Source organism: Geotrypetes seraphini, chromosome 6, assembly GCF_902459505.1.
Source record: "Geotrypetes seraphini chromosome 6, aGeoSer1.1, whole genome shotgun sequence".
Classification (NCBI taxonomy): Eukaryota; Metazoa; Chordata; class Amphibia; order Gymnophiona; family Dermophiidae; genus Geotrypetes; species Geotrypetes seraphini.
Window position 1 is genome coordinate 233,943,908 of NC_047089.1, and position 26,701 is coordinate 233,970,608.

Consider the following 26,701-nt stretch of genomic DNA (forward strand, 5'->3'; position numbering starts at 1 on the left):
CCAGGAGAGTGGTGTCTCGGCACCGAGGCGTTTCAGTTGATAGTGCAGGCTTGGGGGCAGCCCCTGATGGACCTGATGGCCACGGGTGGCAACGCCAAAGTGCCCCGCTTCTTCAGTCGTCGCAGGGACGGTCTGGCCGAGGGTCTGGATGCTCTGGTCCAGCAGTGGCCAATGGAGGGGCTGTTGTATGTGTTCCCTCCTTGGCCGCTGGTGGGCAGGGTGCTTCTTCGCATTGTTCACCATCCGGGTTTGGTGGTGCTGGTGGCGCCGGATTGGCCTCGCCGTCCGTGGTATGCGGATCTGGTGAGGCACCTGGTAGCGGATCCTCTTCCTCTGCCTCTCTCGGACGACCTTCTGATGCAGGGTCCCATTCCCATGTTCGACCCGTCTCCCTTCTGTCTTACGGCGTGGCTCTTGAAAGGGGTCGCCTTAGCAAGAAGGGATATTCAGACAAGGTGATCTCTACACTGTTGGGGTCCCGGAAGCTTTCTACCTCTCGGGCTTATGTGCGGGTTTGGCGTCTCTTTGAGGAATGGTGTCGGGCGCGGGGAGTGACCTCTTTTCGCGCTTCTCTGCCTAACATTCTGGAGTTCTTGCAGGATGGCCTGGATAGAGGCCTGGCTTGGTCTTCTCTCCGGGTTCATCTTGCGGCCCTGTCGGCTTTTCGAGGGTTGGTGTCAGGTCAGCGTTTATCGGCTCTTCCTGATGTGATTCGGTTTTTGCGGGCGGCCAAGTTGCTTAGGCCTCCCCTACGGCCCTCGGTTCCCTCTTGGGATCTTAATCTGGTTCTCTCTGTTTTGGTGCGTCCGCCTTTCGAGCCCTTGGACGACTGTTCTTTGAAGGACCTTACTTTGAAGGCGGTCTTTTTGGTGGCCATTACTTCTGCTAGGCGTGTTTCTGAGCTGCAGGCTTTCTCTTGTAGGGCTCCCTTCTTGGAGTTTTCTAGGGAGCGGGTCGTCTTGCGGCCTGTTCCTTCCTTTCTGCCGAAGGTTGTTTCTCTTTTTCATGTCAATCAATCGGTGGTTCTCCCGGTCTTGGGTGGCCGGGAGGGCTCTTCTGAGCAACGGCAGCTGCGCAAGTTGGATGTCGGTCGGGTCCTTCGCTCTTATGTGCAGCGGACCCAGGAATTCCGGAAGTCCGATCATCTCTTTGTCCTCCTGGCGGGTCCTCGTCGGGGAGCTGGCGCTTCTAAGGCTACTATTGCGCGCTGGATCAAGGAGACGATTGCTTCCGCTTATCTTCTGAAACAGCAGCCTGTTCCGGAGTTTCTCAAGGCTCATTCCACTCGGGGTCAGGCGGCTTCTTGGGCTGAGTCGTCGCTCGTGCCTCCAGTGGATATTTGTAAGGCTGCGGTTTGGTCCTCCTTGCATTCCTTTGTTCGTCATTATCGGGTTGATGTGCAGGCGCGTCGGGACGCGGTGTTCGGTGAGCGTGTACTGGTATCGGCCCTTCGGGGGTCCCGCCCGTGAGAGGGACTGCTTTGGTACGTCCCATTCGTAAAGTTAACCTCTACTGGTCTGGAGAGTGCTAAAGAAGGAGAAATTAGGTTCTTACCTGCTAATTTACTTTCTTTTAGCTTCTCCAGACCAGTAGAGGTCCCCACCCTGTCTGTTGTTGTTGTTGTTGGGGCTGTTGCGCGGGCAGTTTTTGGTTTTTGCTGCGGGTTCTAGTATTTTTCTAGGGCCGGGGAGAAGTGAAGAACAGCGGCTGTGGCTCGGCTGGCTTAGCTGGCGAGCTGTGGGGACATTCTTCCTTCGGGAATTTCTCCTCTGCATTTTCCAACAGCATTTTGGGTATGTTATTTGTTACTCCTTTCGGAGTATTGTTTTTTCTCTCTGTTGTTTTCCAGTTCTTGGTTCTGCTTGGCTATTCGGCAGACTGAGGGAAATAGAGAGGAGGGGCTAGGATATACTGTCCCAAAGTTTTGTTTTCAGTCTCCACCTGCTGGTCATGATTAGATATATACCCATTCGTAAAGTTAACCTCTACTGGTCTGGAGAAGCTAAAAGAAAGTAAATTAGCAGGTAAGAACCTAATTTCTCCTTATTTTTCTATACCGCCATAATCATGTGACTTCTAGGCGGTTCTCACTGAAGAGAACTGGACAATTAGCGAGTTACAATATGCAGGTTCTTAAAATACAGTGAATTACAATGTACAGTTTTGTTAAAAATACAACATTATACGCAAGAGTGGACATATTAGAAGTAATAGAAATGGCTTGTGTTTAGTGTAGTTATTGTTCAGGTGATAAATCTATCAAATAAGGCAGTTTTTATGGCTTTCCTAAACACGTTGTAGGTCAGTTTAGAGACATTATTCCATGTACCCTGGCTTGTGATTGAGGTTCATTACTGTCATGGTATGCGCAAAATCGACCCATTTGGAGACGTAAACTCCTCAGCATTTTTTTTGGATATGTTTATGTAATGCTTGCCTACACGCCGTTTCACGTTTTACTTTTTTTTTTTTTTTATGGTTCCTGGTATTCAGGGATTTGTTCGCCTGATCTGTTGCCAGCTCTGTAAAGTGGAATTTCATATCGGCTGTTGGAAGAAGCTGAAAGCAACAATGTATCCTGACAGAAGCGACAGGGTAAGACCAGTAAAGTCGTCGTCTTCATTTCTATGTTGAGCTCGATGCCCTCAAAACCCTACACATGAGCATGCATCTTAGGGGCTGTCAAATGATTTGTTTCTGTTTTAGAGAATGTCATTAACATTGTTCCAAACAAATGCAAAACAGAGTAATCGCACTGATAACAGAGAAAAAAGATTAATACAGACATAAACTCCCAGTTAAGAATATGTCAGAGAAACCCTATATGTTGGTGAAATTTTTAAACACCTGAATGAATAGTCAAGGAACTACCACTTCTATAGCAAAAAATATCCAGAAGAAGAATGCATAGATATTGGGAAAATGGACTCCCATTACTCACATAATAGACTTGTACAGTAAAGCCCACTGTGCTTACAACTAGTGCTCAGAGATGTGTAGGCCTAGCCAAGAGCAAAAGCCCCTATAGCGAGACCCACCACCCAATCATTGCAAATGTAGTAAGTCAAAAAAGATTGTTATTTTCAACTTGTACATTCTTAATGTCAAAAAGGGACCCTTAAAGGGACTTTAAAGCTAAGTGGTGATGTTTCAAATTTCATTTTCTTTTTTTTTTCAAATTCTTATTCGTTTTCAATCTTACATCAAGTGCACAAACAATAAAACAATACAATTAAACACATCACTTGACAATCTTTCTGATTTATCTTACAATACATAAAATTACCACCCTCCCCTCCCATCATTCCTCTATTATTTCCCCAATAAGAAAAATGTAAAATATACCTCCCCCTCCCCCCAATCATTAGACGGTGTATGTTACAATAGAAAATGGTGTTTATTTATTACAATAAGAAGTTAATGGCTCCCAAATTTTATTAAATTTCTTATATCTTCCTTGTTGTATAGCTATTGCTCTTTCCATTTTATATGTGACATAATGAGTTCCACCAGAAATTGTAATTGAGTCTACTGTAATTTTTCCAATTACTTCTGATATGCTGAATGGCGACTCCTGTCATTATCAATAAAAGTTTATTGTTATGTGATATTTGGCTCTTTTTCCTCATTGACATACCAAATAGTACTGTATCATAAGATAATGCCACATGCTTTTCCAATAAACAATTTACTTGATCCCAAATTGAGTTCCAAAAGGCTAAGATAAAGGGACAATTTCATTTTCAACATTAAGAATGTACAAGTTGAAAATAATAACTTTTTTTGACTTACTACATTTGTAGTGATTGGGTGGTGGATCCCGCTATGGGGGCTTTCGCTCTTTGCTGGGCTACACATCTCTGAGCACTTCCTGTAAGCGCAGTGGGCTTTACTGTACAAGTCTATTATGTGAGTAATGGTTATTATCCCAGGACAAGCAGGCAGATATTCTCACTAGTGGGTGATGTCATCCAACAGAATCTCGATGCGGACGTCTCACAAGCATACTTGCTTGAAGAAACTTCAGATGTTTCGAGATGCCCGCACCGCGCATGCGCGAGTGCCTTCCCACCTGATGCACCGGGCGCGTCTCCTCAGTTCTTTTCTTTCCGCAGAGCTGAGAAGTTTGCTTCAACTCTCTGCGCTGAGTGAACCCGTGTTCTTGCCTTCTAGTACCACGGTTTTGAGTTTGTTTTCTCTTAATCGTGTGTTTTCATTCTGTCGTTTATTATTTTCCCCCCTCCAAAAAAAATTTATTCTCCTAAGTTGCCAACTCTCCCACCATCCCATTGAGGTTAGCTTGGAGGTCACCCATTAGTGAGAATATCTGCCTGCTTGTCCTGGGATAAAGCAATGTTACTTACCGTAACAGTTGTTATCCAGAGACAGCAGGCAGCTATTCTCACGTCCCACCCACCTCCCCTGGATTGGCTTCTCTGCTAGCTACCTGAACTGAGGAGATGCGCCCGGTGCATCAGGCGGGAAGGCACTCGCGCATGCGCGGTGCGAGCATCTCGAAACTTCTGATGTTTCTTCAAGCAAGTATGCTTGTGAGACGTCCGCATCGGGGCTCTGTCGGATGACATCACCCACTAGTGAGAATAGCTGCCTGCTGTCCCTGGATAACAACTGTTACGGTAAGTAACATTGCTAATTTTGAAGAGAGACCATTTTTCCAATATCTATAGACTCCCTTTAATTGCTCCATACCCAGGTCCACACTGTAACTTATAAACAAAGGTCAGCAAAGACAAGTTCTGTAGTAACCAGCTAAGAAGAATATAAGATTCCAGGGCAAGCAGTGGCTTCCCCATGACTGTCTCAGTAGCAGACTTTGAACTTTTTCTCCAGGAACTTATCCAAACCGTTTTTTGTTTTTTTTTTTAAAACCCCGCTAAGTTTCCAAGTTTTATTAAAATTTGTTGAAACGCCTATCATAAATTCTAAGCTACACTATCTGCTGTTACTACATCCTTTGGCAGTGAGTTCCAGAGCTTAATTATTCATTGAGTAAAAAAAATATATCCTCCTATTTAAATGCATTTCCGTGAAACTTCATTGAGTGTCCCCTAGTCTTTGTACAATACAGTACAAGACTATTTTTTATTTGTCTACCTCCAATACCTCTTCGAAGTTCATAGCGGTTCACAAATAATAAAATATTAGGTGCTTGAAAACTTCCCTAACTGTCCATCTGGCTCACAATCCAGGTAAAGCACCTGTATAAACAATAAAGATAAAAAAAGGAAAAAAAAAGAGATCAGTTAAATACATAATCAAAACCCTAGAAAGATAAAACTAAAAACAAAATAACAAAATTAGACCAAAATAAAGACAAACAAAACAATTAAAACTAATGATAAAAATGATTTAAAGAAAGGACCCTGTTAGATGAAAACTACCCGCATTTCGAATCGTTCAGTTTTAAGTCTCTAGAACAGTGCTTTTCAATCCTATCCTAGGGCAGGGGTAGGCAATTCCGGTCCTCAAGAGCCGGAGCCAGGTCAGGTTGTCAGGATATTCACAATAAATATGCATGAGATAGATTTGCATCTCAAGGAGGCAGTGCATGCAGATCCATCTCATACCTATTCATTGTGGATATCCTGAAAACCTGACCTGACTCTGACTCTCGAGGACTAGAATTGCCTACCCCTGTCCTAGGGGACTCCCAGCCAGTTGGGCTTTCAGGATATCCCTAATGAATATGCATGAGAGAAATTTGCATATAATGGAGGAAACATGCATGCAAATGTGTCTTAGGCATATTCATTAGGAATATCTCGAAAACCCAACTGGCTGGGGGTCCCTTAGGACAGGGTTGAGAACCACTGCTCTAGAAGATCGTCTTTTCATCGTCTGAGATATGGAACAAAAGTAGATTTCATGCCAGATCGAAACAGCACAGCCAGAGCACCCCATCTTGTCCTCCAGATTCCCCCCATGGACTCGTCACCGGAGCAGGCAGTAAAAAATGATTCACTTTTCCCGTTCTACACCAGTCAGGATTTTGTAGACCTCCATCATATCTCTCCTCAGCCATCTGTTTTCAAAGTTGCCAAATAAGGATGAAATGCGAAGAAAACGCTTCATGTTCAGTTAAGTAGGAAAGGAGTCCATATTTTCTCCCATTTACCTGCATGCACTCATCCATTAGACCAGGGATCTCAAAGTCCCTCCTTGAGGGCCGCAATCCAGTCGGGTTTTCAAGATTTCCCCAATGAATATGCATTGAAAGCAGTGCATGCACATAGATCTCATGGATATTCATTGCGCACGTTAAATTCCCGAGCGCGCTAGCCACTACCGCCTCCTTTTTGGGAGGCGGTAGATTTTCGGCTATAGTGCACGGTAATTTTGTGTGTGCGCTAAAAACCCTAGTGCACCTTCGTAAAAGGAGCCCTTTATTTTTTCACACAAAAGGATGGGGTTGAAACTGTTGTATTACAGATTGTTTGCCCTAACAGAATTTATTAAAATCTCATTTTGTTTCTGGTAACCTTAGTAACCTTTTCCCACAGATGCTGATATATTACATTGCTCTTTCAACAGACCCGTTGTACCCATGTCCCCACATAAGCACCAACCTTAAGGGGAAACTTGTAGGATAGGTATGATTGTCTAACTGGGTTGAGATGCCAACAATACAGGCAGTCACCCGAGTTACAGACGCCTGACTTAAGTACGACTTGTACCTAAGAATGTGGTTGATTTCACTGAGCAGCATTTCCAGTGGCATAGACTCCTACACAGATTCAGGAATGATGCCTGGCCACATTAAGAACAGTGTGTGGTTGTGCATGTTGTACCTTAGAGGGAACACGGGTAGGGACAGTTGGCCTTTTTGTCAGCTGGGAGCAGAGGTAAGCAGCAAGAACCTTAAAATCTATAAGCTCTGAGTTACAAACAAATCCGACTGAAGAACAGCTTTTAAAACCTAACTCATTCTTAACCTGGGTATTGCCTGTATAGAAATAACCAAGCTGTTGTGACATCACTGATGGAGTTGGCTCTAAGGCATTGATGGAATGAGGCTTTATGACATCACAATATCAGCTCTAGAATGTTGCTACTCCTTGGGATCTTGCCAGGCACTTGTGACCTGGGTTGGCCCCTGATGGAAACAGGATACTGGGCTTGAGGGGCCTATGGCAACGCTTATGTTCTTATGTGAGTCAAGTACAGGCCATCCCCAAGTTATAGATGCCTGACTTATGTACGACTCACACTTAAGAACGCAGTTGAGGCTTCATTTGATTTCACTGAGCAGCATTTCCAGTGCCATTGACTCCTACACTTCCCCGGCAGCAGATTCAGGAATGATGCCTGGCCACATTAAGAACAGTGTGTGGTTGTGCATGTTGTACCTTAGAGGGAACACGGGTAGGGACATTTGGCCCTTTTGTCAGCTGGGAGCAGAGGTAAGCAGCGAGAATCTTAAAATCTACAAGTTCTGAGTTACATAGAAACTCGACTGAAGAACAGCTTTTAAAACGTAACTTGTTCTTAACCCGGGGATTGCCTGTATAATACCTTAATACTGTTTATGTTGGCAGCTTGTTTAGATTCTATCGCTTTCCAGACATATTCCTGGAAATGTATGTCCAGTTTCATGTTGTCCTTCTGGCGTTGGGTACACATGCGACAGTGAGATCCCTGAAATTATTTGCTATGATGCCACTTTCCTTGTTCCATGCTTGAGGTTCAGTAGGAGAACATTGGTTTGCAGAGTTTTGATTTATTGTGGGAGATGGGCGATAATTAGCTTTTGGATTTGTCCAGATAATTTTCACAGTACTGATTCAATTCTTCTTTTTTTGGTTTGTTTGTTTGTTTTTTTAAACATTCTCTCCAGCAGGATTTCCTTGAAGAGCAGTGTTTTACACCTGATTGTGTGGGCAAAATATATCATATCATCATCTTCAACAACAATGGTATTGTGAAGTGTGAGGTAAATGTGCAGAACCAGCATTGATTCACTAGTGAGGGAGAATTGTGCAATTTATTTGGCAAGATAAAATGATTTCTACTTAGAAAACAGTTTAGTCTCTAGTCACTCAAGTGCAGGGGTGTCAGTCCCTCCTCGAGGGCTGCAATCCAGTCGGGTTTTCAGGATTTCCCCAATGAATATGCAAGAGATCTATTAGCATACAATGAAAGCAGTGCATGCAAAGAGATCTCATGCATATTCATTGGGGAAATTCTGAAAACCCGACTAGATTGCGGCCCTCGAGGAGGGACTTTGCAGTGCCACTTCTGTGTTTTGTTTTTGCATGGGCTTCAGAAAGTGGGCATCATTCATAATCTGTTTCCTCCCTCTGAATGTAAAAATGATTTTAACATGTAGGGTGAGCAGGTACGTTGCCAACAGTTGCAAAATAGGTTTCTCTTTTTATCCAGTGAACTATATCAGGTAGCACAGACTTGAGCAGTGATAGTGCTTCTTGCTGACTGCACAGTGAGACAGTTAAAGAACAACATGCCCAAGGGGTTAAAATAGATTTCACTGGGTCCATGATTAAGGAAAGCCAGGGAAATCCGACTGAATAATTGACTTGCTGTTCAGAAACATCTGTCTGCCTGTGGATTCCCCTTTATCTGTTTTGCACCAGAAGCGCCTTGGATATGTTACAAGCTGTCAGTCAGGTATCTTGACAAAACTTCTAGAAAAGGCCTATACTATCAGCTTTTTGCACTCTGTTAATCTTATAGTTAAGCATTGGTAAATGATAATAAAATAAACCTACCAAAGTGTTGTTGTTTTTGTTGTTTTTTTTTTTTTTTGGGGGGGGGGGGTTTTAAGGAATAAACCCCAAACAAACTTGTAAACATTAGATCTGAGTACTTATTGAAAACAGTTTCTGGCAAGATAGGAGGTTGATGCATAATGGACTTCCCAGTACCATATCCATAAATAAATCACTTTTTCTTTTGAAACCGTATGTACTTTCCAGTTCACAAGAAGCAGAGATTGGTGTATTACATAATACAATAATCTCTCAAAGGTTTAAAACAGTGCCAGATAGAAACTTGGCAGTTTTAGATTTACTTTATATGCCTGTCTAGACGCTGATTAATTTGTCCTGCACTCTGGTTAAGTTGTCCTGCATTCCTTCCTCCCTCCTCACTCAAAAAAAAAAATCTAAGAGTTGTTAAACCCAGAGGAAGTGCAGTGTTCTTTTGGCCAAACTGAAACAACCACACCATGGGAATTTGGAGTGTTTAATCGCATCCTAAATGTAGGGGTGGTACTGCATGTTGATGTTCCTGCCTCCTTTTTCCATTCCTTCCTGCAGTGGTTTCTTCTTCCCAGCAGATACTCTGTTTATCCCAGGACAAGCAGGCAGCATATTCTTAACACATGGGTGACGTCACCGACGGAGCCCTCGGTACGGACCTTTTTAACTAGAAGTTTCTAGTTGGCCGCACCGCGCGTGCGAGAGTGCCTTCCCGCCCGACGGAGGAGTGCGTGGTCCCCAGTTTCTTCGTTTCCGCGGAGCGAAGAAGACGCGTGTGTTTTTTCAACGGCCGTTGAAACCACTTTTTTGCCTTCCCGCTCGCGCTTTTTTCCTAATTTTTCTTCTTTTGCCTTCGGGTATCTTTTTCTTTTGCTTTGTAAAAAAAAAAAAAACTTGCTTTTTTTCGCCTTTTCGATTTTGCCCCGGCGGGGCCTGTTGCCATTATACAGGCCTCGGGGTTCGATTTTGCGGAGGCCGTTTTCCCCTTCATGCCCCCGCAGGTCGGTTTTAAAAAGTGCCAGCGGTGTGCACGCCCGATCTCCATCACTGACCCACACAATTGGTGTTTACAGTGTTTGGGTCCGGAGCATCGGGCGGACTCCTGCACCCGCTGTGCTACTCTTCAAAAGAGAACCCTTAAAAACCGAAGAATTCAACAAACTCTTCTCTTCGGCTCCGGGTCGGCGATGGACTCCTCGACATCGACACCACAGAAATCGGCACCGTCTACTTCGACACCGCCCGACCCCACATCGGCGTCTCTGGCGCCAGGTAAGCCGGCTAAGAAGCCTTCCTCTTCCCTCGAGCGCCCTCCAACTACGGTGGCGACGCTGACCTTGCCGGCATCGCACCGGTCCCGCAAGCGCTCCGCCCCGATCTCGGTGAGTGCCTCGTCATCGGCCTCCTCATCGCCGGGGCGTGGAGCGGCATCTAAGGAACCGAAGAAAAAGAAAGCGGTTCCGATGCCACCCCTAGATGACCGTATCTCGGCCATCTTAAAGGTACAACTCCAGGAACAGTTACAGCAACAACTCGAGCACCTGTTGCCCACTATCCTGGCACTGCTCCTTCCGGTACCAGACCGGCCCGAGCCCCGTACCGAGCCCCCGGTATCCACCCCTTCGGTACCTATCAACACCTCCATGCCGATTCTTTCGGCTGAGCAGCTTCATACCCATCCAGTGGTTCACTCCCATACCACATCGGATCCTCCTCGGCACCAAGAAGTGCGTCATTCTTCCCGGGACCGGGATCGACGCCGATCTTCCTCTCCTGGTACCGTTTCGGTGCGTTCTGGGAAATCTTTATCCAAGACCCGCCATACCGCACCTTCCACCCCGGTGTCCCGACATGCACCAGAGGTCCGGGACCCTGACTTATGGGAGGAATCCCCTCTCGGTACCGAGGAGGATCCCTCCTCATCTGATGAGGACCCGTCGGCACCCGATGCCACCTCCAAACCGGAGCAGTCCTCATTTTCTAAATTTCTGAGGGAGATGTCTGCAGCCCTGTCCCTTCCTTTGGAATCTGACTCAAAGAAGTCTCAAGCCTTCCTGGAGGCTTTAGATTTCGAACAACCTCCTAAAGAATTCCTCAAACTTCCCGTGCATGACATCCTACGGGAGACTTTTTACAAAAACTGGGAGAATCCCCTTACGGTACCGGGGGCCCCCCGTAAACTGGACAACCTCTATCGAGTCATCCCTATCCCAGGGTTCGACAAGTCTCAATTGCCCCATGAGTCCCTTCTTGTTGAATCCACCTTGAAAAAGACTCAGGGCTCCAGTGTCTATGCCTCTACCCCTCCTGGCAGAGAGGGTAAGACCATGGACAAGTTTGGCAAGAGGCTCTACCAGAATGCCATGCTGGCCAACAGGGCAAATAATTATTCATTCCATTTTTCATTTTACATGAAACATTTGGTTCAGCAGCTGTCCGCCCTTCAGAAATACCTCCCGGAGCGCAAGGTTCCACTGTTCCAACAGCACATCTCTGGCCTTCTTCAATTGCGCAAGTTTATGGTCCGCTCGATATACGACTCATTCGAGCTCACCTCCCGTGCCTCTGCCATGGCCGTAGCCATGCGCCGCCTGGCCTGGCTGAGAGTCTCCGACCTGGACATCAACCACCAGGATCGTCTAGCCAACGCCCCATGTCTCGGGGATGAACTTTTTGGTGAGTCACTGGATTCCACCACCCAGAAACTCTCCGCCCATGAAACCAGGTGGGACACCCTGATAAAACCTAAGAAGAAGGCTCCGCCTGCCCGTCCTTATCGACCTCAGTCTTCTTATCAGCGCAGGTTCTCAGCCAGGCCACTCAATCCGCCTCCTCAACAACCTCGGCGGCCCCGTCAACAACAGCACCATACCCAGGCTCGTTCTCAGGCCACTCAACCCTCCAAGCCTCTCCAGCCTGCTAAGCAATCCCAGCCCTTTTGACTCTTCTCTCCAGGGCATAGCCAGTCATCCACCCTTGCTACCTCTTCCACAACCAATCGGAGGTCGTCTCACCATATTCTCCAGCCGTTGGGAGGTCATCACATCGGACCAGTGGGTCCTCAACATCATCCGCCACGGCTACTCTCTCAACTTCCAGACTCTTCCATCAGACAACCCTCCCGTAGAGTCTGCTTCACACTCATCTCAAACCCCCCTCCTCCTGAGGGAGGTTCAATCCCTCCTCCTTCTCAATGCCATCGAAGAAGTACCTCTAGATCAAAGGGGTCAGGGATTCTACTCCCGCTACTTCCTGGTACCCAAAAAGACGGGAGACCTCCGTCCCATTCTCGATCTCAGGGACCTCAACAAGTGTCTGGTCAAGGAGAAGTTCAGAATGCTCTCCCTTGCCACGCTCTACCCTCTTCTTTCTCAACACGACTGGCTATGTTCCCTGGACCTCAAAGAGGCCTACACTCACATCTCCATCAATCAGAATTCTCGCCGCTACCTGCGGTTCCAGGTGCTGCACCACCACTATCAGTACAAAGTGCTACCGTTCGGCCTCGCTTCCTCACCCAGGGTCTTCACCAAGTGCCTTATAGTGGTAGCGGCCTTCCTCAGGTCTCACAACCTCCAGGTGTTCCCCTACTTGGACGATTGGTTGGTGAAAGCACCTTCATCTCAACTTGTGCTACAGGCTACTCATCACACCATCTCTCTCCTCCACCTCCTGGGGTTCGAGATCAACTATCCCAAGTCGCATCTGCTTCCCACCCAGCGACTTCAATTCATTGGAGCGGTTCTGGACACCACACTAATGAGGGCTTTTCTCCCCTCCGATCGTCAGCGGACCCTGCTCCACCTCTGTCGTCAGGTGCTCATGCATCCCTCCATTCCTGCCCGACAGATGATGGTCCTCCTAGGTCACATGGCCTCGACGGTGCATGTCCTTCCTCTGGCACGTCTCCACCTTCGCACGCCTCAGTGGACTCTCGCCAACCAATGGTCACAGACTACGGATCTTCTTTCTCATCCCATCTCTGTGACATCATCTCTTCAGCAATCTCTCCAATGGTGGTTGAACTCCTCAAATCTTTCCAGGGGTCTACTTTTTCATCTACCCCCTCACTCTATGATCATCACCACGGATGCGTCCCCCTATGCGTGGGGAGCTCACCTAGGAGATCTACGCACCCAGGGACTTTGGACCCCACAGGAGCGTCGTCATCACATCAATTTCCTGGAACTCAGAGCCATGTTCTACGCCCTCAAGGCTTTCCAACATCTCCTCTATCCTCAAGTCCTCCTCCTGTGCACAGACAATCAAGTCGCCATGTACTACATAAACAAGCAAGGCGGCACCGGATCTCGCCCCCTTTGTTTGGAGGCTCTACGCATCTGGACCTGGGCCACGGACCGCAATCTCTTTCTCAGGGCGGTCTATATCCAGGGCGAACAGAACTCCCTGGCCGACAATCTCAGCCGCATCCTTCAACCTCATGAGTGGACGTTGGACCCTCCGACTCTGCTCTCCATCTTTGCTCGATGGGGCACTCCGCAGGTGGACCTCTTTGCAGCACCTCACAATCATCAACTGCCCCTCTTCTGTTCCAGACTCTTCTCTCCTCACCGTCTGGCCCCGGATGCATTCCTGCTCGATTGGAGGGATCGGTTCCTGTATGCATTCCCTCCACTTCCTCTGATGTTGCGGACCTTGTCCAAACTCCGCAAGGACAACGCCACCATGATTCTCATCGCTCCTCGGTGGCCTCGCCAACACTGGTTCTCCCTCCTGCTCCAACTCAGCTCCAGGGAGCCCATTCCTCTTCCTGTGTTTCCTACTCTACTTACGCAGCGGCATCAGTCTCTACTGTATCCCAATCTGTCTTCGCTCCACCTGACAGCTTGGTTTCTCTCGGGCTGACCTCTCCAGAGAATCTATCTCAGCCGGTCCGCCTCATCTTGGACGCCTCCAGGAAACCGGCCACCCTCCAATGTTACCATCAGAAATGGACCAGATTCTCCTCGTGGTGTCTCCGGCATCATCAGGAACCCACCTCCTTAGCGGTGGAAACTGTATTGGAATATTTGCTCTCGCTGTCCAATGCTGGCCTCAAAACTACCTCCATCAGAGTCCACCTCAGTGCCATCACTGCGTTTCATGAGCCTGTTCTCGGAAAACCCCTCACGGCTCATCCTCTGGTTTCCAGGTTTATGAGAGGGCTCTTCAATATCAAACCGCCTCTCAAGCCTCCTCCTGTCGTCTGGGACCTGAATGTGGTTCTCTCAGCACTCATGAAACCTCCATTTGAGCCTCTTGCCACAACTTCGCTCAGGCTCCTTACCTGGAAGGTGCTTTTCCTAATTGCCATCACCTCTGCCAGGAGGGTTAGCGAACTGCATGCACTGGTTGCCGACCCACCGTTCACTGTTTTTCACCATGACAAGGTTGTTCTGCGTACCCACCCTAAATTCCTTCCCAAGGTGGTCTCGGCTTTTCACCTTAACCAGTCTATTGTGCTGCCCGTCTTCTTCCCTAAGCCTCACTCGCACCCTGGAGAACAGGCGTTGCACACGCTGGACTGTAAGCGTGCCCTTGCTTACTACCTTGATCGTACCAGAGCTCACCGTACATCCCCTCAGCTATTTTTGTCTTTCGATCCCAACCGTTTGGGTCGTCCTGTCTCCAAACGGACACTTTCAAATTGGCTTGCTGCCTGTATTGCATTCTGCTATGCTCGGGCCGGTCTCTCACTGGAAGGTGCTGTCACGGCCCACAGAGTCCGAGCTATGGCTGCTTCTGTAGCTTTCCTCCGTTCCACGCCCATCGAGGAAATCTGCAAGGCTGCCACTTGGTCCTCAGTTCACACGTTCACTACTCACTACTGTCTGGATGCCTTTTCCAGACGGGATGGTCACTTCGGCCAATCGGTGTTACAGAATTTATTTTCATGATGGCCAACCATCCCCCCTCCCTCTTTGTTAGCTTGGAGGTCACCCATGTGTTAAGAATATGCTGCCTGCTTGTCCTGGGATAAAGCACAGTTACTTACCGTAACAGGTGTTATCCAGGGACAGCAGGCAGATATTCTTACGTCTCACCCACCTCCCCGGGTTGGCTTCTTAGCTGGCTTATCCTAACTGGGGACCACGCACTCCTCCGTCGGGCGGGAAGGCACTCGCGCACGCGCGGTGCGGCCAACTAGAAACTTCTAGTTAAAAAGGTCCGTACCGAGGGCTCCGTCGGTGACGTCACCCATGTGTTAAGAATATCTGCCTGCTGTCCCTGGATAACACCTGTTACGGTAAGTAACTGTGCTTTACTGCTGCTTCTTCCTCGATGGGATCTCAGGGACAGTGTTTGGCCATTTCCTCCTTTTTTGTCCTTCCTGCAACAAGCCTCCCTCAGTACAACTTCATTGGGTTGGAGCCTCCCCTGTTTCTAGTTGTGGTTCCGTCTTACGTTAGGTTCTTGAACGGGGCCACTGTTTTCTGGGGGCTGGACATTGGCACACTAGATTCCGTACAAACGTAAGGAAGTTCTTCTTCACCCAGGGAGTGGTGAAAACCTGGAACGCTCTTCCAGAGGCTATTATAGGGGAAAACACCCTCCAGGGATTCAAGACAAAGTTAGACAAGTTCCTGCTGAACCAGAACGTATGCAGGTAAGGCTAGTCTTAGTTAGGGCCGCTGCAGGAATGGACTGCTGGGAACGATGGACCACTGGTCTGACCCAGCAGCAGCAATTCTTATATTCGGCAGCTGTCATTTTCCATCTCCATATGGCTCTTGGGATCATGTTTTGTCTTCTGCCTGGGTTCAGGAACTTAGCTGCAGGCTCTCTATGGCAGTCCTTGGACCCTCAGGTCTGAAAAGAAAAAATGGTGCCATTTGAATTTGGCGGGCTCTCCTTGGATCTCAGAGCAGTATTCTTTTCTGCTGTGTCCTGCTTCCCCATTGCTGCTGGGGCAGAGTTTTGGCGAGTGACTTCACTGCATTGCAAGTTCATTCTCGGGCTGAGGTATGGCGACTCTGTGCTGCTTCAGTCATCTTCTATGGCAAAGTTCGTCTTAGTCCAGAGGCATGTGTCCTTGGGACTGGCAGCGAGCTGCCTCAGTCATCTACTTTGGAAACCTTAGTCTTGGACTGGGCATGTTGTCATTCTTGGCCAGCAGTGGTGTTTAAAAAAAAAAAAAAAAAAAAAAAATACGGTGCCTTCTCTGTGACAGAGGAATTTCTCTGCATATACAATTTAAAGTTTTATTATTTAGTTTTGGCATAGATGGAATGGAGCCTAAACCTAGGCTGTTTAGGATGGCACCAGTGTTCCCGCTAAGCTGCGCTGGGGTGCGCTGGCGCACAAAATATTACCTCGCAGCGCACAAGTTTCTCGTCACAGCGCACACAGTGTAGAGCACAGTTCTTCAACCGCCGGTCCGCAAACAAAATCTTGCCGGTCCGCGAAGGATTCGGTCCCCGCCGCAACGAAAGGCCGGCGTCAGCTGACTTGCAACTTCCTGTTGCAGTCGCTGTGCCGGGACTCCTGCCTTCGCCGGGACTCCTGCCTTCCACCGCGTTTGCCTCCTGCCTTGTCTCCGCACCTCCAGACCAGCAGCGGCAGCTGTGTATGCTTTTAACTTCGGCACAGAGCTGCCCCTAATCAATAGTTTAGCGCGGTTTCATAAGGCAGCCTCGGGGCCTTTGCTAGGCCGGCCCACATCGCATCATCGAAGCGGGCCGGCTATCAAAGGCCCCGAGGCTGCCTCATGAAACCGCGCTAAACTATTGATTAGGGGCAGCTCTGTGCCGAAGTTAAAAGCATACAGAGCTGCCGCTGCTGGTCTGAACTCTTGGGCCGCTGAAGGAGGGCAAAAAGCAGCTGTCCTGGAGGTTTCCCTTCCTCTCGCCTTTACAGGTTCCTTTTTTCCACCTTTTTTTTTTTCCTTCAAACGGCAACGGGCCCCAGCATCAACATCAATCAAGTAAGTTCCACTGTCAATCAAGCGGTTCTGCTCGGCCAAAGCTTCCCCTGTGACATGAGCCACCCTCAGGGGAAAGAAAGTGACCCACAAAGGTGAGGGGAAGGGGGGCAGATGATGGAAGTTGGGGGGGGGGGGAGAGAGAGAGAGAGAGAGAAGGGGCAGATGATGGAATGGAGGAGATGAGAGAGAGAGAGAGAAGGGGACAGATGATGGAAGTGAGAAGAAGGGAGAGAGAGCAGAAGGCAGATGGATGTCAGTTGAGAAGGGAGAGCAGATGCTGAATGGAAGTGGGGAAAGAACACATACTGGATGGAAGGAGGAGATAAATAAAGGGGGAAGAAAATAGTAAGATAATGGAGGGGTGAGGGAAAGGGGTGACAAGCTGTGTGTAGACACAGTGAAAAGAGGGAAACGGGACTAAATAGTAAGAAAGAATTTAATTTAGATGGAGGCAGAAAATAGAGAAGGAAGACCAGAGAAGAAAAGGGAAGAGAGAGCAGAGAATGATCAGATCTGAGTGAAGGAAATGAGAAGAGAGATATGCTAAAAACCACAGGGGGGAGGGAAGGATAGAGATGCCAGACCATGAGGGGAACAGAAGGAAGATGATGGATGCTAGACCAAATTGGGGGGTGGGGGGGGGGGGCAGGAGGAGAGATGGCAGGGAAAGACAGACAGTGAATGGAAGGGGCAGATGCTGGACTGAAGAGACAGAGAAGGTTATCATGCTGCTGTACTGGGCCATGGTACGCCCTCACCTGGAGTACTGCGTCCAGCACTGGTACTTTAAGAAGGACACGGTACTACTCGAAAGGATCCAGAGAAGAGCAACTAAAATGGTTAAGGGGCTGGAGGAGTTGCCGTACAGCGAAAGATTAGAGAAACTGGGCCTCTTCTCCCTTGAGCAGAGGAGATTGAGAGGGGACATGATAGAAACATTCAAGGTACTGAAGGGAATAGACTTAGTAGCTAAGGCAGGGAGAACGAGAGGGCACTCTCTAAAGTTGAAAGGGGATAGATTCCATACAAACGTAAGGAAGTTCTGTGGTAGAAAGCAACATATTTATTTGGCTCATAACTTGCTGGCGCCCGATATTTTTAGCTCACAGTGAAAAAAGTTTGCTCACAACACCCGCCCGCTTAGAGGGAACACTGGATGGCACCATAGCATTTTTTGTCAAGTACATTTCCATTATCGCAGGAGAGCATGACACACTCTGCCTTTGATATTCTTGATATTCCTATGTCATGGATTAGCTTGATCTCCCCTGTGGTCAGGTGTTAATCCTGTGGCAGGGGCTCTTTCTTAGTGAGACATAGGATGGTTTCCTGCACGTTGCACAATTATTTTCAGTGTCTCTCCTCAGTATGCATTATATAAGCCCAGGAGTACATTTATCCTAGGTCGGATCAGGTCACTTGCGCCCTCATCTCGTCCTAAAGAACAGATTCCAGATTCTTCAGGAAGAAGCTGCCGACAAAGTACAGGAGCAGGCCCAGCACGAAGAACTCGAAGAACAGGAGCAGGCCCAACACGCAACCCCATCTGCTGACCGACTTCCCCCCCCACAACGGAAGAAGCGCAGAGTTATAGTCATTGGGGACTCCATGCTGAGGGGCACCGAGGGACCAATCTGCAGACCGGATGCACACTCAAGGGAGGTTTGCTGTCTGCCTGGAGCCAAAATACAGGACGTCACCACCAGCCTGAGTAAACTACTTACACCTCATGACCATTTTCCTATGCTTCTTATCCATATAGGTACGAATGACACTGCCAGGAACACCCCGGAGACCATCACCAGAGACTTCGGAGCCTTGGGAGAGAGGCTGAAGCAGACGAGTGCTCAGGTAGTCTTCTCATCAATCCTCCCAGTTAGAGGCAAGGGAAGAGCCAGAGATGAATGCATCCTGAGAACAAACGAATGGCTACAAGGATGGTGTCGAGATATGAACTTCGGATTCCTGGATCATAGAGAGGCACTATAGGGACCAGACGGACTCCATTTGACCAGCAGAGGTAAGAACATCTTTGGACACCGACTAGCCCGCCTGCTTCGCAGGGCTTTAAACTAGGTAAGTTGGGGGAGGAGTCCTACTCATATACTGGTGTGGAAAGGAACTATCCTGATGGGACGAGTCAACACTCTGTTTCCGAGGTAAGGACCCAATTTGCAAACAGTTCTCTAGGAGCCACACAGACTCAGTCAGGAATAGCCTTACAGGGACTCAGCAAACACAAAGTGTGGAGGGCCATGTATGTTAATGCACACAGTTTAGGTAATAAAATTCTAGAACTGGAAACTGAAATAAGAGATGCCAACCTGGACGTGGTGGCAATATCCGAGACTTGGTTCACGGATGTACATGGGTGGGATATGACTATACCGGGGTACAATCTACTTCGTCAGGACAGAGAAGGCAGGTTGGGTGGAGGGGTAGCACTATACATTAAAGAGGACATCAAAACCACCAGGATCACTGATGTCAAGTATACCGGGGAGTCCCTCTGGGTAAACCTGGCAAGAAATGGCAAAAAAAGCCTGTATCTTGGAGTGGTTTACAGACCTCCCAGACAACCAGAAGACACGGCGCAGATTTAATTGAAGACATAGAGAATATCACTCTACGGGGCGACACTGTGCTGCTAGGGGACTTCAACATGCCTGATGCAGACTGGAACACATTTTCGGCAACAACCAGCAGCAGCAGGAGACTTTTGACCTCCATAAAAGGAGTACATCTCAGACAGATGGTAACGGAGCCCACTAGGGCTCAGGCGATCCTAGATCTGGTACTCACCAACGGGGAAAGCGTCTCAGAGGTCTCGGTAGGTGATATGCTGGCCTCCAGCGACCATAACATGGTATGGTTCAACCTTGGGAAAGGATCCCCTAAATCAATTACAAAAACAAAGGTGCTCAAATTCCGGGGCACCGACTTCGCACGCATGGGAGATTTCGTTCATCAGACGCTGCAGGACCAAGCAGAAACCGGCAATGTGGAAACTATGTGGTCGTACCTGAAATCATCCATACACGAAGCAACTAATCGCTACATAAAATCAGTAGATAAACGGCAAAGAAACAACAAACCCCAATGGTTCACTGAAGAGATTTCACACCTCATTAAGGAAAAGAAAAAAGCATTTCTTTCCTACAAACGTACGCAGAGAAAAGAAACTAAAGTAGAATATAAGACCAGATCTGCAGCGGTCAAAACAGCAGTTAGGGAGGCCAAACTTCGAGTGGAAGAAACTCTGGCACAAAGCATTAAAAAAGGGGACAAATCCTTCTTTAGGTATATCAGTGATAGGAAAAGGAACACAGACAGTATAGTACGCCTTAGACAACCGGATGGAAACTACGCGGTGGCGGATTCAGAAAAAGCAGAACTACTAAATGAATATTTCTGCTCAGTCTTCACCTGCGAAGCACCGGGACACGGACCACAGTTGAAGGTAAAACAAGACGAGGATGACCCGTTTCAGAATTTTGAGTTCACACCTGGCGACGTCTACAACGAACTGGCAAGGCTAAAGGTAAACAAGGCCATGGGACCGGACAATTTACACCCAAGAGTGCTCAGAGAATTGAGAGATGTTCTGGCGGAACCGTTGGCAGTGCTCTTCAATCTCTCACTAAGTACCGGGAAAGTTCCGTTGGACTGGAAAACAGCCAACGTTGTTCCTCTACATAAAAAGGGTTGTAAGGCTGAGGCTGCGAACTATAGACCAGTAAGCCTCACCTCAATAGTGTGTAAACTCATGCTAATTAAGTATAAATTAGATACGATCCTGAACGAGGGAAATCTCCGGGATCCCAGTCAACATGGATTCACCAAGGGCAGATCATGCCAGTCCAATCTTATCAGCTTCTTTGACTGGGTAACAAGAAGACTGGACTCAGGAGAGTCCTTGGACGTCGTGTACCTGGACTTCAGCAAAGCGTTTGACAGCGTCCCACACCGCAGGCTGCTGAACAAGATGAAATCGATGGGATTAGGAGAGACTCTAACTGCATGGGTTAAAGATTGGCTTAGTGGCAGACGTCAGAGGGTGGTGGTTAACGGTACCCTCTCTAAAATGTCGGAGGTGACTAGCGGAGTGCCACAGGGTTCGGTCCTGGGCCCACTCCTCTTCAACATATTCATTGGGGATCTGACTCAAGGGCTTCAAGGCAAGGTAACCTTATTCGCTGATGATGCCAAACTATGCAATATAGTAAATGGCTATAATCTACAGGATGCTATGGAGCAAGACCTGCGTACTTTAGAAAGTTGGTCCTCGATCTGGCAGCTGGGCTTTAACGCCAAGAAATGTAAGGTCATGCATCTCGGTAATGGAAATCCTTACAGAACTTACACCCTGAATGGAGAAACTTTAACCAGGACTACGGCAGAATGAGACTTAGGAGTAATCATCAGTGCTGACATGAAAGCAGCCACTCAAGTGGAGAAGGCTTCATCTAAAGCACGGCAGATGATAGGTTGTAAAAAGAGAAGCTTCGTCAACAGGAAGCCTGAAGTCATGATGCCATTGTACAGAACCATGGTGAGACCTCATCTGGAATACTGTGTGCAATTTTGGAGGCCACATTACCGTAAAGATGTGCTCAGAATTGAATCGGTTCAGCGGATGGCCACCAGGATGGTCTCAGGGCTAAAGGATCTCCCATATGAAGAAAGACTGAGCAAATTGCAGCTCTATACTCTCGAAGAGCGTAGGGAGAGGGGAGACATGATTGAGACATTTAAGTACATCACAGGACGGGTCGAGGTGGAAGATGATATCTTTCTTCTGAAGGGACCCTCGACCACAAGAGGTCATTCGCTCAAACTCAGGGGAGGGAAGTTTCGTGGTGACGCCAGGAAGTACTTCTTCACGGAGAGAGTGATTGAGCATTGGAACAAGCTTCCAGTGCAGGTGATCGAGGCACACAGCATCTCAGACTTCAAGAATAAATGGGATACCTATGTGGGATCCCTACGAGGGTCATGCCAAGCGATAGGGTCTCTAGGGTACAGACTTGAAAGAGCGGGTCAGTAGAGTGGTAGTATAATTACAATTATACTTAAGGGGTTCATTAGACTTAATAGGGAGGGTCAATAGTGTGGGCAGACTTGATGGGCTATAGCCCTTATCTGCCGTCATCTTTCTATGTTTCTAATAGGACGCTATCTAGTAGACACAGCTCATGCTACTACTCCAGGGCAGGCTATGGCCTTTTACAGGGCTATCTCAGAAAAGGCCACAGCTTCCTGGCCAATGGCTAACCTTTTTTAGAGCCAGCCATGTTTACTGGTGTTACTACATTCTCTTGACATTAAATTCCAGGGTATAGCCTGCTTGGAATTTCAACCTTCTGCCTGGGGGAGAGGGGTTCAGCTGTGGTGCTGTTTTGGGGAAAGACCTTAGTTTACTTGTCTTGAGCCCCGGGTGCGAGATGCTGTTCCTTGCCTAGCTGTGGAGAGCTCATTTGCTTGCGAGTTTTCAATCAGAGTGATTTTTTTCCTTCACTTTTTTCTAGGTACTCCATCTTTCAAAGTAGAGAGTCCTGGCATCAGGGCTTTTTCTTGGCTCTGCAGGTTGCACTCGCCTGCTTCTCCAAGCCCGGACTAGTTTCTTTTATGGGGTGTGCTGCCTTCCTCCGGTTCGTGAGGGGAGTTTGTCTTGGGAGCATAAAGTGCCTTTCTTAGCTCCCAAGCTGATCCTCTTCCTGGAAATCACAGGTTACCATATCTCTGGATGGGGAGCAGCGTGCTACACCGTGTGCGCTTTTCGTTTTATTTTTTGGATCGTCACAAGAGCACCTTCTGATGGTTCTGGCTGGAGTGTAGGGTTCCATATTGGGAGGTAGAATATGTTCTGCTCTGTCTCTGACTTTTGCACATACCACCCCTTGGGGGTGAAGAGCCCTCACTGTTGTCCTAGCCTTATCGCTATGGCTCTAGCTCTGGAGATTCAGCAGCCATCTACCGTTGGCACATAGCTCCATCTCTGGATGTTGAGCAGGCACATTGGCATATCTGGCTTTGATACATAACTCCTTCTCTGGATATGGAGTGAGCAAGCTTGCATATCTGGTCTTGGCACATAGCTCCATCTCCGGATGTTGAGCATACACACTGGCATATTTGGCATTAGCACCTGGCTCCATCTTGGGAGGTTGAGTGGGCATGCAGGCACGTTTAGCTTCAACGTATACTCCATCCTTGAATGTAGTAAGAGCACACTGCCATAGATGTGAACCAGACCCTCTGCTATATGTGTCCTTAGCTCAGGGCCTCTTCTCTGAATAGAGAGTGGCAGCACCTCCATGGATGGCCTTGGCGCATAGTCCTGTATATAGATGTGGGCCTAGCGCTCTGCTAGGCATGACCTTACTGCAGAGCTTTATCTCTCAACCTGTTGGTTTGACACAGTTCCCTCATTAGATGTTGAGTGTGGTGCAATCTACAGCCACTGGACCATTTACCTGTGCACACCAGCTGCATCTCAAGAGATGGAGTATGGTGCCACAGGCTTCTTCAGCACAGTTCCATTGCTGGTTATTGGGTAAGCCACTGTTTCCTTATTTGACTCTTTTCCATCTCAGGAGGCAAAGATGGTGCGGCCTGCCTGGTCGGTATGGCTCCATCTCAGATTGTTGGACATGGTGTCTCCTGCCTGGTTGGCTCTGCTCAATGTCCAGACGTAGAGCATGGTGCCACTGTCCAATTCAGCAGGGGCCTCCTACATACTCAGTGCAGCTCCATATCTGGAGGTGAGGCTTGGCCTTTCCTGCCAGTCAGACACAGCTCCATCTCTGGATGGAGGAGCATTTGCACCCTGCCTGTTTGGCACAGCTACTTCCTTCTGGCACAGTTACATCTTGGGACGCAGAGAGTAGCTTTCATGCTTGCACGGCACAGCTCCATCTTTGGTTGTAGAACAGGGCACCTCCTTTGGAGGCCTTGGAGTAAGTCCCCATCTTTCTCAAGGTTGACTGCGGCTCCAGCCTTATATTGGCACAGCTCCATCTCTCGATATAGAGCATGAATCCAGCTGACAGTTGATAAGGCTCCATCTCTCTGGATGCAGAGCGCAAATCCCGCTGATGGTCGACAAGGCTCCATCTGTCTGGATGCAGAGAGCGGCTCTGGCGACCATTTGACATTACTCCGTTTGTCTGATGCAGGGTACACCTCTATCTCTATATGAACATGATTCATCTCTGGATATACAGTGTATAAATAGTAGTAGTAGTAGAGCGCAAATCTGGCTGACTATTGACAAGGCTCCATCTCTCTGGATGTAGAGCGAGGCTCTGGCGGCTCTCAGGCAACTCCATCTGTCTGGATATATAGAGCGCCACCTCGTATGTCTTCTTTGCCTGTCTCCATCTCCGTGGATGTAGAGCGCTGTTCTGGATGCCTGTTTGGCTTGACTTCATTGCTTGGAGGTAGACCACTGCTTTGGATGCCTGACTAGCCACCCTCTAGTGCTGGTTGTAGAGTGCTTCTCCAGATCCCTGCTGTTCGTGGCTCCATCTCTGCAGGTCTTCAGTTGCCCCAGATGCCTGTTTAGCCCAGTTCTGTCTCTGGCTGTAAAGCAACGCACCACCTGCTCACTTGGCACAGCTTCAGGTTCTGTGCTTATTCTCCCCTGCTTGGTTGCTGGAGGTCTGAAACAGCCTATTGCAGACCGCTGGGTGTGGCTCTTTTCTGGTGGTTAGGCACAGCCCCTTCTATGGTGTGTACATTCTTCACTTGCAGCAGTGGGACTCTGATGCTCGAGTTTATCTTTCTGGTGTAGCTTCGTCTCTAGGGAGGGGCATCAGCCCCTTCTTTGATGTCAGTGTGGTTTCTTCCTGTACACTCAGCAGCACAAATCTTGCTCTTTGGAGGCCGAGTGCACAGTCTCAGGTTAGTCCTTCAGTGGGACAGCTGTTTCTGTCCACGGTAGAGCTCTTTTGCTCAAACGGTCCTCAGGTTGTCCCTTGGATGCACCAGTTCTATGTATTTGGCCTCCCCCACCACCTCCTAAACTGAGGACTGCTTTGCTACATCCCACTCATTTCTGGATCTATCTGCTGCTGATGACAAAGAAGGAAAAATTATGTTTTTACCTGATCATTTTCTTTCCTGTAGTCACAGCAGGTGAATCCAGAGTCCCGTCCTTGATATTCTGCTGTGGTCCTCTCGGATTTCTCCTTTTCCCTATAGGGATCAGTCCTAAGGACTAACATGAGATGATTTTACCGACTGTGAGGAGGAAGTTATTTGCCGTCTGGCTTTTCATGAGGATCCTGCTGCTTTGGTATGAGGAATATTGGAAGACCAGTGAGCTTACCATCCTGTCTAAGACGGAGCTCTGCTTTGGTGTTCTCTATCTCTACCTGCTAGTGGATGAACTTAAGCCACTCGTTTCTAGATTCATCAGCTATGACTAAAGAAAAGAAAATTATTAGGTAAGAACATAATTTTTCTTTAGCCACTACACCTAAGGGGAGATCTTCTAAGTCAAGTCCTAGGTTGTTTATTGTTTTATAAGCTGCTTATTGCAGATTTCCAAGGCCCAAGGAATGTAAAGTAAAAAAAAACCAACCCATTGACATGGAGAGAGAGAGATGTACTCAGGCTTCTAGCAGAGCTGATAGAAGCCAGAACTGTGTCCAAATTCTAGAATATATGGGGATAGACATAAAAGATGCACAATAGGCAGGTGCAAATAACCAGAATGGATTAACCAGATAGTCCTTTTCTGCCCTTTGTGTTGTACACAACTACCCAAAAAGTAGATCAGAGTGTCAGGCCTCTGAGCAATGCAAGCAATTCAGTAGAGCCATAGATGTGTGATTTTAGTTTAGGATAGAAACATAGAAACATATAAAAAAGCAGCAGAAAAGGGCTATAGCCCACCAAGTCTGCCCATTCCAAGTATCCCCTCCCCTGAATTTACTCCCTTAAAGATCCCACGTGAGTATCCCATTTTCTCTTAAAATCCGTCACGCTGCTGGCCTTTATCACCTGGAGTGGGAGTCTGTTCCAATGATCCGCTACTCTTTCGGTGAAGAAGTACTTCCTGGAGTCGTCATGAAACTTCCCTCCCCTGATCTTCAGCAGATGCCCTCTGGTGGTCGAGGGTCCCATGAGCCAGAAGATATCATCTTCTGACTCGATGCGTCCCGTGATGTACTTATATGTTTCAATCATATCTCCCCGTTCTCTTCTTTCCTCAAGTGAGTACAGCCGCAATTTTTTAAATCTTTCTTCATACGTGAGATCCTTGAGCCCCAAGACCATCCTGGTGGCCGTTCGCTGAACCGACTCGATCCTCAGCACGTCCTTTCGGTAGTGTGGTCTCCAAAACTGAACACAGTACTCCAAGTGAGGCCTCACCATGGCTCTGTACAACGGCATCATAACTTCAGGTCTCCTGCTGACGAAACCTCTGCGGATACACCCCATCATTTGTCTTGCCCTGGAGGAAGCCTTTTCCACTTGATTGGCAACCTTCATGTCCTCACTAATGATCACCCCTAGGTTGCGTTCTGCCGCGGTCCTAACCAAGGTCTCACCATTTAGTACATAAGTTCTACGCGGGTTTCTCTTACCCAGGTGCATTATCTTGCATTTTTTAGCATTGAAGCCTAGCTGCCAAGTAGTTGACCATTGTTCCAGCAACAGTAGGTCGTGTGTCATATTATCAGGTAATAAGCTTTTGCCTACTATGTTGCAAAGTTTGGCGGCGTCGGTGAACAGTGATACCCTTCCTCTAAGTCCTTGCGTCATATCTCTTATGAATAAGTTAAATAGAATCGGGCCCAGGACCGAGCCCTGCGGCACTCCACTGATCACGTCCGATGCTTCGGATGGGGTACTGTTGACCACCACCTTCTGAAGTCTACCGCTCAGCCAATCCCCAACCCATGTAGTTAGAGTGTCTCCTAATCCTATCGATTTCAGCTTGTTCAGTAATCTTCGATGAGGGACGCTATCAAATGCTTTACTGAAGTCCAAATATACCACGTCCAGTGACTCTCTGGCGTCCAGTTGT

The 26,701-nt window shown here is 48.0% G+C and overlaps 1 protein-coding gene across 3 annotated transcripts in view; it reads left to right on the plus strand.

Moving 5' to 3' along the window:
- TTC3 (tetratricopeptide repeat domain 3) overlaps positions 1 to 26,701 on the plus strand; it is a 280,528-nt gene that overhangs the window by 128,657 nt on the left and 125,170 nt on the right. For 2 of the 3 annotated variants that reach the window (XM_033948613.1, XM_033948614.1), the window contains exons 24-25: positions 2,494 to 2,595; positions 7,856 to 7,951. In XM_033948613.1, the coding sequence (XP_033804504.1) occupies positions 2,494 to 2,595; positions 7,856 to 7,951 (198 nt within the window). The remainder of the gene's footprint in view (positions 1 to 2,493; positions 2,596 to 7,855; positions 7,952 to 26,701) is intronic. The other variant, XM_033948616.1, reaches the window with a different exon arrangement.